The sequence below is a fragment of the Rhineura floridana genome, chromosome 7, assembly GCF_030035675.1.
Source record: "Rhineura floridana isolate rRhiFlo1 chromosome 7, rRhiFlo1.hap2, whole genome shotgun sequence".
Taxonomy (NCBI): domain Eukaryota; kingdom Metazoa; phylum Chordata; class Lepidosauria; order Squamata; family Rhineuridae; genus Rhineura; species Rhineura floridana.
The window spans coordinates 98,622,879-98,639,431 of record NC_084486.1 but is presented as its reverse complement, the minus strand read 5'-3'; the positions used below and the strand labels follow the sequence as shown (position 1 = coordinate 98,639,431).

The following is a 16,553-nucleotide window of genomic DNA, read 5'->3' as shown; positions in this document are numbered from 1 at the left end:
AGGGGATTGGTAAAAAGAAAGCTGAAAAACAAAGTCCAGAGGGTCACATCACTCGAAAATGCTTGGAAGTTGTTTAAAAACACTGTATTAGAAGCTCAACTGGAGTGCATACTGCAGATCAGAAAAGGTACCGCCAGGGCCAAGAAGATGCCAGCATGGTTAACAAGCAAAGTCAAGGAAGCTCTTAGAGGCAAAAAGTCTTCCTTCAGAAAATGGAAGTCTTGTCCGAATGAAGAAAATAAAAAAGAACACAAACTCTGGCAAAAGAAATGCAAGAAGACAATAAGGGATGCTAAAAAGAATTTGAGGAGCACATTGCTAAGAACATAAAAACCAACAACAAAAAATTCTATAAATACATTCAAAGCAGGAGACCATCTAGGGAGACAATTGGACCCTTGGATGATAAGGGAGTCAAAGGTGTACTAAAGAACAATAAGGAGATTGCAGAGAAGCTAAATGAATTCTTTGCATCTGTCTTCACAGTGGAAGATATAGGGCAGATCCCTGAACCTGAACTAACATTTGCAGGAAGGGATTCTGAGGAACTGAGACAAATAGTGGTAACGAGAGAGGAAGTTCTAGGCTTAATGGACAATATAAAAACTGACAAATCACCGGGCCCGGATGGCATCCACCCGAGAGTTCTCAAAGAACTCAAAGGTGAAATTGCTGATCTGCTAACTAAAATATGTAACTTGTCCCTCGGGTCCTCCTCCGTGCCTGAGGACTGGAAAGTGGCAAATGTAACGCCAATCTTCAAAAAGGGATCCAGAGGGGATCCTGGAAATTACAGGCCAGTTAGCTTAACTTCTGTCCCTGGAAAACTGGTAGAAAGTATTATTAAAGCTAGATTAACTAAGCACATAGAAGAGCAAGCCTTGCTGAAGCAGAGCCAGCATGGCTTCTGCAAGGGAAAGTCCTGTCTCAGTAACCTACTAGAATTCTTTGAGAGTGTCAACAAGCATATAGATAGAGGTGATCCAGTGGACATAGTGTACTTAGACTTTCAAAAAGCGTTTGACAAGGTACCTCACCAAAGGCTTCTGAGGAAGCTTAGCAGTCATGGAATAAGAGGAGAGGTCCTCTTGTGGATAAGGAATTGGTTAAGAAGCAGAAAGCAGAGAGTAGGAATCAACGGACAGTTCTCCCAATGGAGGGCTGTAGAAAGTGGAGTCCCTCAAGGATCGGTATTGGGACCTGTACTTTTCAACTTGTTCATTAATGACCTAGAATTAGGAGTGAGCAGTGAAGTGGCCAAGTTTGCTGACGACACTAAATTGTTCAGGGTTGTTAAAACAAAAAGGGATTGCGAAGAGCTCCAAAAAGACCTCTCCAAACTGAGTGAATGGGTGGAAAAATGGCAAATGCAATTCAATATAAACAAGTGTAAAATTATGCATATTGGAGCAAAAAATCTTAATTTCACATATACGCTCATGGGGTCTGAACTGGCGGTGACCGACCAGGAGAGAGACCTCGGGGTTGTAGTGGACAGCACGATGAAAATGTCGACCCAGTGTGCGGCAGCTGTGAAAAAGGCAAATTCCATGCTAGCAATAATTAGGAAAGGTATTGAAAATAAAACAGCCGATATCATAATGCCGTTGTATAAATCTATGGTGCGGCCGCATTTGGAATACTGTGTACAGTTCTGGTCGCCTCATCTCAAAAAGGATATTATAGAGTTGGAAAAGGTTCAGAGGAGGGCAACCAGAATGATCAAGGGGATGGAGCGACTCCCTTACGAGGAAAGGTTGCAGCATTTGGGGCTTTTTCGTTTAGAGAAAAGGCGGGTCAGAGGAGACATGATAGAAGTGTATAAAATTATGCATGGCATTGAGAAAGTGGATAGAGAAAAGTTCTTCTCCCTCTCTCATAATACTAGAACTCGTGGACATTCAAAGAAGCTGAATGTTGGAAGATTCAGGACAGACAAAAGGAAGTACTTCTTTACTCAGCGCATAGTTAAACTATGGAATTTGCTCCCACAAGATGCAGTAATGGCCACCAGCTTGGATGGCTTTAAAAGAAGATTAGACAAATTCATGGAGGACAGGGCTATCAATGGCTACTAGCCATGATGGCTGTGCTCTGCCACCCTAGTCAGAGGCAGCATGCTTCTGAAAACCAGTTGCCGGAAGCCTCAGGAGGGGAGAGTGTTCTTGCACTCGGGTCCTGCTTGCGGGCTTGCCCCAGGCGAGACTTCCGGTCAGCCATCTAAAATGACGGGTGAGTTTTTTGGCAGCTCCTACCAACAAAGCCCCAGTTAATTGAATTCTAACTAAATTGCATTGCCTGAAGCTATATTTTTATCAGCTATTTGACCTTGAGCCAGTATAAACATCATAATTTGCCGAGTAAAGCTGACCGGCAGCTTACCAAGGCTTTTTGGAAGATTGAAAGTTCCACCGGAGGCTTATCAAGACTGGAGAAAGATAGTATTCATTATACTCTCCTAAATAATTACAACGTACTGAAGGACTAAATAACCATAAACTAAGAAACTAATCTGTCATATTTGGCCACACTTTTACAAATTATATCTCAAATATTTTATGCTCTGAATTTAGACGAAGAAAGAAGTCTGCGGCTGACAGAGTTGTTAAAGGGGTATTTACCCTTTTTAAATCCCATGTAACAGTCCCTGTGTTAGTAACTCTTTACGAAATCTTATTTAACAAAGACGCTGAAGGAACTAAGTAACCTACAACCGTTATTACAAGTTGCAACTTTCCATACTAATTCAGAACTTTGTAAAAATGGTCTATACCAGGAAAAATTATAAAGAACTAGGGCTCACGCCGAGCGAGGTCCCTACATGTCCCCCTGTTAGACCAAAACAATCCAAAATTACCAATTACTATCAGCATGAGAAAAAGTCTGATCAAATGGAATATAATCAGACTACTAAAGTTACTGATGATGATGGAATTAATTTCGATGTAAATGAATGGAATATAAATAAGCTCCCTGTGGAGGGATTGCCAATGCCACAGGAGCTTCAACCCAATTTAGCACAAGAACTGGCTGGTGTAATGGGTGAAGATGCCTTATTCCAATTACTCTATCCTGACAATGATCTAGAACTTTCATCTTTAAGCAATCACAGCTCGATGCCACCTCTTGAAACTTCATCCTGTTATCTTAAGGATAGTAGCTGGCAGAAGAAATTGAGGCCCTCCCAGGAAGATTTAAAGGATCTAAGCTTTTTAAGCACTCGATCGATCAAGATAAACGACAACTGGTGCCAAGCGATGACGCAGTCCATGAACCAAATCTCCAAGTTTGTGGCAGAGTCCAATTCCTTATTAACAACCCTTACAACCCTCATTCTCAACCTAGTGGGGCAACTCAACCCAGACCAAAAAAATAAACAATATACTTCTACCCAAATACCTCCGTGTGAAAAACAACAGATACAAGTTGAATCCCATCCACCTATGGCCAAATCGAAGTGTACTAAAAAATCAACTTCTAAGCAAAAGCAAAAGAGCAAAAATTATAAAACTGTGTGATCTCATAAGAGAAGCCATATGAACTTTGGCAAATTATTTAGGCTGTTGGAACCCCCCAAAAGTACATCAAATAAGAGCAAGAGAAAAAGGAAAAGAAAACCAAAGAAACGCAAATTGAAAGTAACTACCTGTGCAAATTTGGAACAAATTACTGTACCAATGACTATTTCTGCTCAGACTCATCAAGAGTTAGACCAAAACTCTGAAGAGACAACCAATACTTGCCTTATTCACGATAACAATCGATATTGGTCTTCAATAGCAGAGGGGGATAACAAACATTGTATCTCCCCCAAGACCAAACCTAATACATGGAATTTGATCTTAAATCAAAATAAATTGGCCATATTAAATTATCCCAAACCCAGAGGATGGATCCCTCAACAAGAGAGAAGACGCCATCTATTAAAGACCTTATTTAAATCAACATCGGGTTTTTTATACAGTATGGACATAGCTAACATTGATTATTTATACTACAACCATATCAACGCTACAGCTATAATAACCTTCTATGAGTCTGAGAAAGCGAAACTCCTTCTCGCCTATACAGCATCTTTAGTGGCTCAGAACCTCATAGTCAAGAGGGTTTTTGACAACGCAGTGGAGCCATGGAATTTATTGACCTACCATAACAGTCTCTCGAATTCTATCTTTCCCTTAAAACTGGGGCCCCTGAAGGAACCTGAAGGTGTCGTTCAACATTCAAGACTTCGTCCTCCAGGTGACTTGAAACCTCTCCCTGTAACATCGAAGGAACCACGTGATACCCAAGTCTCCCCTAATGAGGCAACCGCTCCTGGAAGACAATTCCTACGTGAAGAGCTTATCCTGCTTGAAACTTATACTAAGCTTTCGGAGAAGGATCAAGAGAAAATTGAAGATAAAATAGCCATGCTGGGTGCTGCTCTAAAAGATTTAAGAGCGAAAAATGAGAAGGAGCTAAGAACTCTACCTAGTGCCTCCGGGGCGATGAAAGGTGTTTCATCTGGGATACCTATTAGATCCCCTATTTCGAGTAACACCGAGAATCAAACAAATGAAATAATTCCGCCGCCCAAACCTCATAGCACGACTCTCCAACAACCTCTCTGTATTAAACCGCTAGATCATGGTCCTGTGCAACTTAGAACTTTGACCTCCTCACAAGTTTCTAAATCCAATACAAATCTGGAGCAACCCTCACCTGGAAATATTTGACAAAGAACGAATACACCCATTACCATCCTGAAGCTCCTTTCATGGAATATTGCGGGATGGAGAAATATTAACACTGACCCTGCATGTATTTCCTTTCTTAAACAATATCACACTTTATTTCTGTAAGAAACCTGGATGACGGCTGACTTCGGACTGGATGGCTTTTCGGCCTATCAACTGTTGGCGATTCATAGCACGAAAGTTGGCCGTCCTAAGGGAGGAATTTCTTTATTCATCTCAACAGCACTGCAGGTCCGTATTACAGCAGTGGATCCATTGTCTGATTTGGCATCAGCAGTAGTTATAAAATCGTTGTATCGTTCCCTACTTTTGGTTAATGTTTATCTGCCCCCCTCGAAAGATAAAACAAATGCAGCTGCTAAGATTGCTAACTTAGAAAAGTATCTACTAAATTTAATTCTACTCTATCCTGAGGCGATGTTAGTTGTATTAGGGGACTTCAATGCTAGAATGGGCCCCTCAGATGAGGCCCTTTTTGCCAAATTTCATCAAGTCCCCCCTCTATAGAAAATTTAATCGATTTCCCCATTAGACAATCTAAAGATCTAGGCATAACCCATGCAGGTTTCTGCCTTATAAATATTATTAGATTGAATCTAATTCTACTTAATGGGAGAACCAATGGCGATACAGAAGGAGAATTTACCTTCCTTTCAACTAGAGGTGCCTCAGGGATTGTTTCCCAAGAACTATACCATTCAATCAGCTCTTTTAAATGCACCGAAAGACCAGAAAGTGATCACTCGCCGATTGCGTTGGACATTGTCTGGGACTCTTCTTTACATATTACCCCCCAGACTTTTGATAATACAGCTTACGAATTTCATCCTAAAAGGGTAAAGTGGATACCTATCCTTGAGAAGGACCTTAATGCCAGACTTTCTGCCCCGGATATCCTTGAATTAAAACACCAGATAATTACATCTTCTAATCCCTTAACTTCTTACCAATATTTTCAACAGCTACTAACTATGCTACATTCATTATTATTAACCACTTCAAAAACTAAGAGACACGGAAAAACTCTTAACTCTAAATCATGGTTTGACAAGGAATGCGTAGAAGGGAAAAAGTCATTAATAATTAAATTTAAGACCTATAAGCTGACTCGCAACCCAGATACGCTCCAAGCATATTGTAAGGAGAAGAAATTATATAAACATTTGTTAAAACAAAAAAAGATAACAAGCCTTCACGAAATTTGGCACCGCCTCTCAAACGCGTCACGATTGAAGAATTCTAAACTGTTCTGGGAAATCATTGCAAATAATTGGCCAAAACCTTATTTTAGTATGGGCTGCTATGTGCAACCGAGAGCCTGGGAGGAACATTTCCTTAAGCTATTTGGACAGGAGGTAAATTCTGTAGCCCCTAAAGATCTACCAACTGATATCCCCGAATGGGATCCGGTTGGCCCCAATGAAATCATTGAACTTATAGCCAAATTGAAATCTAATAAGGCTCCGACAGTATCCCAGCTGAAGTGTTCAAATCGAATGTTCAATGGTGGGCCCCTTTATTGGCGACATTATTTTCACACATTGACCATTCAATGCTAATACCTAGAGATTGGGGAACAGCTATAATTATCCCAATTCATAAAAAGGGCCCGCTTAATGATCCTGCCAACTTTAGACCCATCAGTTTACTGAATATTGTCAGTAAACTTTACTCTGCACACCTTTATCAGAAATTGAGTGCTTGGGTCGAATTAAACGATATCTTAGCCCCTGAACAAGCAGGCTTCCGTGCGGGTCGTTCAACCCTGGACCACACATTAATCCTCCAACATTTCGTGAATAAATACAAGGGTAGAAATGGAAATTCTTTGTATACTGCATTCATTGATTTAAAAACAGCTTTCGATACCATCTCGAGGGAAAGACTGGCATAAACTTGCTAGCCTTAATATTGACATCCGTTTATTGACGCTAATTCGGGGCCTTTACGACAATACTTACTTGCGTGTTCGTTGCAACCATATGGATCAGTTGAGCAATCCCATTCCTACCTATAAGAGGGTAAAACAGGGTTGCATCTTGGCCCCTTTATTGTTTAATATCTACATTAATTCTGTCGTCCATCAGATGTATCCGATTGTTTCACACTCCCCTAAATTGGCAGAAATCTCAAGACCTATTCTGCTATATGCCGATGACATTCTGCTTATGTCTAGAACTTCGGTAGGATTGAGACGCTTGTTGGCTGGGGTGGCTACTTTCTGTTCTGCTGAATCTTTAACGATCAACCATGGGAAAACTAAGATAATGATATTTACTAACAAAAGAGTTAACCATGCTTGGAGAATCAATGGCTACTCCATTGACCAGGTTAAAGCATTCAAATATTTAGGAATGACTTTTCAGTCCAGCGGCTCATGGTCTCTACACATGAAGTCTGCCATTCTAAACGCAAAAAGAACCACGAAAGCATTATTATCTTTTTACTATACTAATGGGGGACAGCTCCCTATACCAGCTATCAATATCTTTAGAGTTAAAATAATACCTCAATTACTGTATGGTTCTCAAGTCACAACCTCTACAAACTTTGAACAATTGGAAGCTGTTCAAAATTCTTTTCTCAGATCAATATTTGCAGTTCCTACCTGTGTCCCTAGCTTCATTCTGCGAACGGAAGCGGGACTATCGTCACTAGAAGCCCGAATCTGGTGTTTGAGAATTAGTACTTGGCTTAAACTGCTATTCAACCCCATAGGACTTACATCCTATATCCTGCAGGACCATTTCCCCTCATCATGGCAATCGATGATTATAAAAAAGATAACAGCCTTGGGATATTCTGTTCCTGCTATTTTAGCCATGGGCTTTGTAAAAGCCAAAGAACAAATTCTCCAGACAGTCAAAGATGTGGATCTCCAACAGCATTTTGCTTTGATTAGAAAACAGATATTTAACACCAATCCCCAACAACCAATGTCGTATCTTTCTAATTTATCCATACCTAAATATCGGAAGGCATTTGTGTGGGCAAGGTTAAATTGCCTACCAAATGCGGTATTGATAGGCAGATATAATAAACACCCTATAGTGAACGAACATGCCCTTGCAATGCTGGAGAGGTTGAATCACTAATCCATGTCTTCTTGTACTGTCCTTTATATCATGACTCTAGACACCGTCTGATTAAGCCTCTAATTACTTCCTTCCCAGGAAGAAGTGAGGACTTTTATGTCAAATATCTCCTTGCTGACCATTCTGTTCATATTACGCAATCAGTAGCAAAATTCTGTACTACAAGTATTTCCATTAGGAGAAATTTAACCATGTCCATTTAAGTGGAAAGAAATCTGAATGTCCTCTCTCTGTACCTAACGTTATTAAAATTAAATACCTCTGACCCTCATCTAAATGGCTAATGCATAAGGTAACTAAATTTGTGATGTATTACTTTTATATTAAGTCTTTCTCTTCCATTTTATTGACACAAATGTTTTAACTTTTCTATGTATGTATGTTTTATACCTGTTTTATTGGTCTATGACCGTAATAAATATATCCATCCATCCATCCTTCCCCCAGGCACCTGGTTGGCCACTGTGAGAACAGGATGCTGGACTAGATGGGCCACTGGCCTGATCCAGCAGGCTCTTCTTATGTTCTTAAAAGGGGGAATAGAATATTAGTATTTAGGGAAACAGCAGTCAAGTACAGAACAAAAGACACTAGTTTTGCCACCCTGATTCGCAGTTTCCTTTCTTGGCTGAGAACCAGCTAGGAACGAGCAACGGGCCAAGACGTAAGGGGCAGTGGCAGAGGGAGGGTACTGACGCTAGCGAAGGGTTAACATCGCAGCTATTACTCTTCTAACCCGACAGCAAACAACCCCCGAGTGATGGATAGTTACCTTCTGTTGCTGCAAAAAGCCAACACGCCCTGGTGAGGATGTAGTCGTTAATTAATAACAACAAGCGGTTCCCAGAGTTTATTAGTGGGGGTAAATTATGGTTACCCAACCAAAATGGAAGCGCCGTACATGCTCAGAAATACCCTTTCTATTAAGTCCTATGTACCGGAGCTAGTCCCTGATCCTGAAGAGATGCTCCAGAACCGAGCCGTAGTGGTACTTTCCTTTCCGCTCATCCAAATTTCTCCACCCCTTACCAGATCTCAGACCCAACTGTCAGCCCGCCCGCTGGTTTCCACTGATCGACCCGAGTAGGCTGAGAACGGCATCGAGACCCAAAGAAGCAACTGGTAACTGACAATTCAGCAATCCAATCAATTTCGAAGCGGGGTGGAGCCACTCCCAACGCTCGAAGACAAAAAAATCCCGCGCAAACGGTTGCTAGGGACGCGCCAATCCCGTTCGACAGAGCAAGAGGGGTGGTGGGGGAGAGAAATCCGGAAAGCCAAATACTTGTCCTATGTGATTAATCTTCAAAGCGGGAGGGAAGGAGAGATATGGCGAGTGTCTGTTTCATCCATTCCCCAATGGATATTTAAGGAGATATATTTAGGCCGAGTATATACTTTACATTGAAAGCACACACACCCTCCCAAGAATCCTGGAAACTGTGATTTAATAAGGGTGCTAGGAACTGTAGCTCTATGAGGTATAAACTCTTTGCACGTTTGTAGTCCTCGTGTAGATTGTGGTTGCTTTCAGGGTTTAAAATGTTGAGAATAGTTCCTGCCTCCCATCGCTGTGAAACAGGCAATGGTGTGCTTTAGGGCCAAGCTAATACATCCCCTTCCCATACTGTACGCGGCTTCTGCTACTCACCCCTTGCTCTCCTTTTCCTTCTCTCCCCGCGCCGCCGCCGCTGCCCTTTTACTGCTCGTTATCTTCGGCCCGAATGTTCTTTTTCGGCCTTTTTGTCTTCCGGGTGTGCTGGATGCCAGTAGTCCCAACCACTCACGCTTATCCTACATCCTCCTCCTCAGTATGGTGCCGCCGCCGCCGCGTTTCGCCCTCTTCATTGTCTGTGCAACGCCAACAAGTATAAAGTCTGGGCTTGCAAAACTTCATCGGGCACCTGTTATGTTCTGCTTAACTCGGACGGATCAAACTGGAGGCAGCCTTCTCACACTGAAAGTGTTTTTGTTCAAGTGTAAATCGTCTGGTGTGAACCAGCTTAGCTTTCTCTGTGCAACAAGAGTCCGATCATGCCCCGCCCGACTGCCCGAGGTCCCAGCCTTCCTATCGCGCCACTGGTTTTCTTGCAGCTGCTGTCCGTGGAGGACAGAGCTCAAAAAGCTGCATGTGGCCACATGAATGCTGCTTACACAGCACATTGAAAAGAACATTTTCCTCCCCAAAGAATCCTGGGGACTGTATTTTGTTAAGGCAGCTGGAAATGGTAGCTCTGAGGGTAGGGATGGGTAGATTATAGTTCCCGGGATTTAGTTTGGGGGAAGCCATATCCTTTCAATGTAGTCTGTGAAGTGCCAGCATGTGAATGAGGTTGCTTGCTTTTCAGCAGAGCTTGGAAAAGTTACTTTTTTGAACTACAACTCCCATCAGCCCCAGCCAGCATGGCCACTGGATTGGGCTGATGGGAGTTGTAGTTCAAAAAAGTAACTGTTCGAAGCTCTGCTTTTCAGTTCTTGCCGCCTCTGACTTCTGCCTTGGTGTGCACCACTTGATTCCCTAGCTCCTTCATAGCAAAGTGGGAGGACGTGCCAGATCAGTTGCAGTGAGTGTTGGTTAAAACTGTTGCCTGCGGCAGCTACCCATTACCTATTTCATCAACTGCAGCCTGAAGAACTGAGGTACGTGCCTCTCCAGTAGTGTTGTTATCTTGCATATAATTAAAATTAAAAGTAAATTTTAAGGCTCATTGCTATAAAAAAAATCATTTCCACGAATCTGGATTGTTTTCTTTTTCTGCTCTTTGCCCCCTCTCTCACATTTCCTGCTCTTTTTAATGGGCGGGGACTGGAAAGATGTGGTCAAACAGGAAATAAATCATATAATTGCTATGGGGTTAAATATTTTTCACTTGAAAAATGGAAATGGACTTCCTTCAAGTCAATCCTGATTTATGGTGACCCTATGAATAGGGTTTTCATGGTAAGCGGTATTCAGGTGGTTTACCATTGCCTTCCTCTGAGGCTGAGAGGCAGTGACTGGCCCAAGGTCATCCTGTGAACTTCATGGCTAGGTGGGGATTTGAACCCTGGCCTCGCAGGTCGTAGTCAAACTCTCAAACCACTATGCCACACTGGCTCTCATTTTTTTCACTTAATTATGTATAAATAATAATAACCTAATAATTCACTTGTAGACTCTCAGGGGGGGAGGACTGATGATAGACACATTCTTTTAAAAATGAACAATATTTTCTTTTCAAAGGCAGCAATATTAAAAGGTTTGCTGAAGTGCATGGACAATGCAGTTAAAATTGTGAATTTTATATAGATATAGCCACTGAATTCTAGAATATTCCCTGGAGTTTGTGACAGTGGGAAGCAAACCCAAGCAACTACTCCTATATTTAGGTTTGTGTTGGCTCTCTTGTTGATGAACTCCTCACCTGGCTGACCTTCACCAAAACATTTTGCTGTTCTTTAATGACCAGTAAACAAAATATGTTGCTTAGCTCACTTGTGAAACTGTGATTGGCTACACCAACTTATCTTGCAGACACCTCCTGGGCTTCTGCTGGGAGGAAAGGTGGGATATAAATCAAATAATAAATAAATAAGCAAACTCTTCTTTTATTGAAACTCGAGGGTGGGGTATCTGTCCAAACAGCACAATCTTATGCATGTTTAGTCCCCAAGGTGTGAGCCAGAGGAAGGGAAGGAAACCAAAGTTGCCATGTAGTGAGGGGAGCCGAGACTGACCCCCAACAGCAGAGTAGGTGAGAGAATCACCAAAGAAGGGCTCAACCTGGTATGCACAATACCTCAGATAAAGGAAGAGGTCATTGAATGGGCGTGTCTGACTAACCCATGTGGTAGTCAGGAAGAGAGAATCAATGTGTCAAATGATTCATAATGTTCAATTCATTGTATGCAAGGAGATTTATTTCCTGGTAAGTGTGTTTAGGATTGTAGTCAAATAAATTAATCAAACAAACATTCCCATTATACATTTGCAAATACAAGGTTGAAGAGTGTAAAGGTAATGGTCCTTGGATATCTTCAATTTACTTTGTCTCAAATATATTTGCAAGTGCTGCTCTATCATACACTGTTTACACTGCTATGGTTTCAAATGTTTGATTTATTTTTATTGTCTTAATTTTTTGTAACCCTGTCTTGTAAACTAAACTAAATAATTATAGCTTCCAGTTAACTTCTGACTTTGCAAACAAGAAGTTATGATATTATGAGAGCCAGTCAAATGATAAAGCCATCATTTTCATTGCAAAATCCATAGGTGATCATATTCATAATAGCAAACAGCACTCTAGATATAGATCTGATTTGATAACCATTCCCACTTGAAAATGTTGTTATGCTCAGTCACTTCCCATCTAATAATTTTTGAAACTTGAATTAGAATTTGTGCATCTTTATTGTAATTTTGTCTACAACCTTGCCTCATTGTATTGCCGTTTTCTTGTAGATCAATATGTCATCTCTTCTTGAAGTTTTCATCTTCATTGGTGGCAAAAGAATCTGCTCATGTAGCCAGAGGCTAAACTCTATTTGTCTTTACTGGTGTTCCCTGGTGGTTGTCTGATCTGTGCTTTTTATATTTCAGTACAATTAACTTTTTTGTGCCACTTAGCTTTTCTTCAGGAATTTCCCTGCCCCCCCTCTTTTCACTGCGATTTTCCTTCAAACTCTTGCAAATCGACAAGAGTAGCACACCAGCATATTTGAATTATCTGAGATGGTTGGCCAAGGTAGCATAATCTGCATTGAAATGGACTGCCTTCAAGTTGATTCCGACTTATGGCGACCCTATGAATAGGGTTTTCATGGTACTCTGAGGCTGAGAGGCAGTGACTGGCCCAAGGTCACCCAGTGAGCTTCATGGCAGTGTGGTGATTCAAACCCTGGTCTCCCAGGTCGTAGTCCAACACCTTAACCGCTACGCCACACTGGCTCTATAATCTGCATTACCTGATGTTTTATTAGTGTTATATGCAAGGTAGCGCAAATCATCTATTGGATCTTGACACAGGATATAGAATTACCAGACTCAGAGAGGTCATTAGAAATGGGCCCTGGGAGCCCATGCCCAAATAATTTGCAACTTGCCCCAGGACTCAGAGCATCTCATACTGCAGAGGTGGGGAAGAGTTGATGTGCTAAGCGGCAGTACAGGGACATGACTGACTGCAGGAGGATGCAGAGCATCACACATCAGTTGTATGGTGGCAGATGATCTTTATTGAGAGCAGGACACAGGGAGTGTGACTGTTCTTGATCCCTTTTGATACCATTGACCATGGTATCATCCTGGACCACTCTGTGAGATGGGCACTGGAGGCACTGGACCGCAGGGGTACTGGTCTTATTTGCAGGGTTGAGTCCTGAGAGCAGCACTGGGAGAAGCTCATCAGCCCCATGGTGTTTATGCTATGGTGTACCACGCAGGGCACCATTTTATCACCAGTGCTTATTAAAGTATATATGAAGCTGTTGGGAGCACTCAGAAGTTTTGGAGCAAGATGTCATCAGTTGATGACATTCAGCTCTTCTTCTCTATTATATCTTAGATGAGGCTGTGCAAGCCCTAGACCAATGCCTGGATGCAATGAGGGGTTGGATGAAGGCCAATAAACTGAGCTTGAATCCCAGTAAGACAATGGCATGTCAGGGAGATAGGCAAATTGCCTGTTCTGGATGGAGTCATATTTGCTCTGAGGGAGCAAGTTTGCAACCTGGGGTGCTTTTGGATCCATCTTTATCACTAGAGGCTCAAGTGATCTTGGTAACTGAGAGCTCCTTCTATAAACTTTGTCTGGTAAGACAGCTGCAGCCATTTCTGGATCTGTGATTCAGGTTGCAACTTGCCCCAGGACTCTGAGCATCTCATACTGCAGAGGTGGGAACCACAGATTAGACTACCGCCATTTCCCTTGTGTTTGATCCAGAAACTGAAACTAGTGCAGAATGTATTGGCCTGGCTGCTGATGGGGGCTTTGCATCAACAGTATATAACACCTCTGCATAAGAATCTGTGCTGGCTGTTAAATTCAAGGCCTTGCTGTTAGTATATAAAGGCTTGACCAGTATATAAAGCCTGAACGTGAGGGACAATCTTGCCCCATATATACCTGCCTGATCTTTATGTTCATCAGGAGAAGCACTAATAAAGGTGCCACATGATGTTCGCCTTGCTTCTACAAGAAATAGGGTGTTTCGTGTGTCTGCAGCTAGGTTATGGAACTCCTTGCTTATTAAGCAAGCACTAGTGGTGCTTTGTTTCAAATGCCTGCTTAAAACTCTTCTGTTTACATGGATCTGTTCTGATGTATATATAGCTCAACCATCAGTTATTGTGTATCACTGTCCAGATGTTAAATACTTTAATGCTGTTGTATGGATGTGTTATGTTCATACTTTGTTTATTATGCAATAAATAAGCCTATTTAAAAAATCACTAATGTTCTACCCTCTGGAAACCATTTTCAGTCCAATGGGCAGTATGTTACTAATGTCAGTGAAAAGAACACCAGTATTGAAACTTTATACTCATTATCCATACACTTCTGATCAATTAGAAAAAAAATTATAATTACTACACTAGAGAAAGGGGTTAATCTGCCAATCACCTATAGCACACAGGAATAGGGAGAAAGGCTTAGCGACAAACTTAAGAACAAAAGAACAACAGCCAACAGCCCATCTAGTCTAGCATCCTGTTCTTATAGTGGCCAACCAGATGCCTATAGGGAGTCTGAAAGCAAGACACTTTCCCCACTTGTGATTCTCAGGAACTGGCATTCAGAGGCACGCTGCCTCTAACATAGCTATTTTGAGCCCTTAGTTGCCCTTGATAGCCTCTATGGATTTGTCCTCCATGAATTTGTCAAATCTTTTAAAGCCATCCAAGTTGGTGGCCACCACTATTTATGTGGGATGGCTTTTAAAGGATTAGACAACTTCATGGAGGATTAAGTATCTCAACATGGACGTTTGGATGTCATACCTAAAGAATCTCAATATTCAAAGGCAATATGGTACTGAATTCCAGTTGCCAGAAGCCAACAACAAGGAACGGCTACTGTCTTGACTGCATTTATACCTTTCTGCCAACACACTCAAGGCAGTTTAGTTTTAAAATAATAAAACAAGTGGAACAAACTATTGAACAACAGAGATCTAGATGCCTTCCTGTGGACTTCTTGAAAGCAGAATGTTGACATGCATATAATTCTTTGATCCAGCGGGGCTTTTCTTGTGTATGTTTATCCATAATTATATGCATTTGATATTTTGGCAAGCATCTACATGCGTGTGGGGGACAGCACGACATGACAATGCAAGCTAAAGAAAAACAGATGAGCCCATAGACTGCACACTTAGATCACCCACCAAAACCCAATTATCTGGCACAGGAAGAACAAGCAGTATCTTTCCTCCAAAGCACTCCAACGATAGGCGAATGGCAGATAACATGTTAGCTCTTATTTTTTCCACCACCCTGTTTTATTTCTTCTAATGCTTTCATTCTTTTCTCTCTCTTTTTGGTAAACCAGACTTTTGAATTGGAGACAGCTAAGGCTTTCCATTCCATATCCAGGGGCGACAATGACAATGCGCCTGTGGCGTTGCTACAACTGACCAGCAAGCATTGCTGGAGACGTCCACAAACCGCCCAGCTCTTCTGAGATTGTTCTGTCTGTATTTCTCTGGCTAGCGGCCGAGGTTCCTAAGGGGAACTACATTTCCCAGGAGACCACGGGGCTAAGCGCAGGCGCAAGAACTCCCCTGGGAACATCTGCGGCGAAGATGGCTCTATGATTGGATGTAAGCAGTTCCAATGGTGTTATTCATTGGCTGTTGCGGTGCTGCGTCCGATGCCGGAAGGGGGAGGGGGCGCAAAGCGTTATGGCGACGACGGCGGCAGCTGAGACGGAGAGTGGGGAGGGCGTGCAGGAGATGATGGAGGGTGAGAGGCCGGATGGTAGCGCGCGGTGTCCGAATCTGGGTTAGGGCTCGGCCAGGCTTGTTACAGCCATTGTGGGACGGTTGTGGTTCAGAAGCTGAGGGCGTTGGCATTATGTGGGAGGTGGGCGCTGTGGAGGAGGGTCTGGATGTATTGGCGAGTAATCTACCTATGAGGTGGTGGGTGTAGGGGGGGCGCAGGAGGAAGCGCAGCGTATGAATTATGGATGACTGGGATGCGGTGGGGGACAGGGTGCATCCCAAGCAAAGGGGGAGGGCAGATGTAGAACCTCCTTGAATCCATCTGCCCAATGCGCGTTCGCTCAGTTTTCCTTCCTGCAGGTTGCTGGCTCTCATCTCTTCCCCCACCCTCAATTTTTCAAAGGACGCTTCGGTGCCTGGCTTCTGTTGTCTTAGCATGACACACAGAAAGAAGCAATATTGCCATCCTTATCTGTGGGATTGTGATGTTTTGGAATGAGATGTCATTTTAATTAATTTAATTAAGGGATATCTTTTGGAAGAAGAGACATCTAATTGCCCTTCCTTTTGGCAATTAAAGTGGCACCATTAAATGATCACTGGAATCCGTGTTGTTGGCAGTTTAAGCTGCTAAATGTAAATGTACTGCCTTCAAGTCGATTCCGACTTATGGCGATATAGGGTTTTCATGGTAAGCGGTATTCAGAGGTGGTTTACCATTGCCTTCCTCTGAGGCTGAGAGTCACTGACTGCCCTCAGGTCATCCAGTGAGCTTTATGGCTGTGTGTGGATTTGA

The 16,553-nt window shown here is 42.4% G+C and overlaps 2 protein-coding genes across 8 annotated transcripts in view; one reads left to right on the top strand and one right to left on the bottom strand.

Moving 5' to 3' along the window:
- PASK (PAS domain containing serine/threonine kinase) overlaps positions 1 to 9,884 on the bottom strand; it is a 66,119-nt gene extending 56,235 nt beyond the window's left edge. For 2 of the 5 annotated variants that reach the window (XM_061636671.1, XM_061636674.1), the window contains exon 1: positions 8,607 to 8,855. The gene's annotated coding sequence lies outside the window, so the exon portion shown is untranslated. The other 3 variants (XM_061636672.1, XM_061636675.1, XM_061636673.1) reach the window with 3 other exon arrangements.
- Positions 9,885 to 10,371: 487 nt separating this feature from the next.
- The window catches only part of PPP1R7 (protein phosphatase 1 regulatory subunit 7), a 29,106-nt gene continuing 22,924 nt past the window's right edge, over positions 10,372 to 16,553 (top strand). The window contains exon 1 of one of the 3 annotated variants that reach the window (XM_061636679.1): positions 10,372 to 10,474. Coding sequence is in view for 2 of the 3 variants with exons in the window: in XM_061636676.1 (XP_061492660.1) it covers positions 15,719 to 15,779 (61 nt within the window). In the remaining variant the exon portion in view is untranslated. Of the gene's footprint in view, positions 10,475 to 15,535; positions 15,638 to 15,672; positions 15,780 to 16,553 lie in introns of those variants that run through there. The other 2 variants (XM_061636678.1, XM_061636676.1) reach the window with 2 other exon arrangements.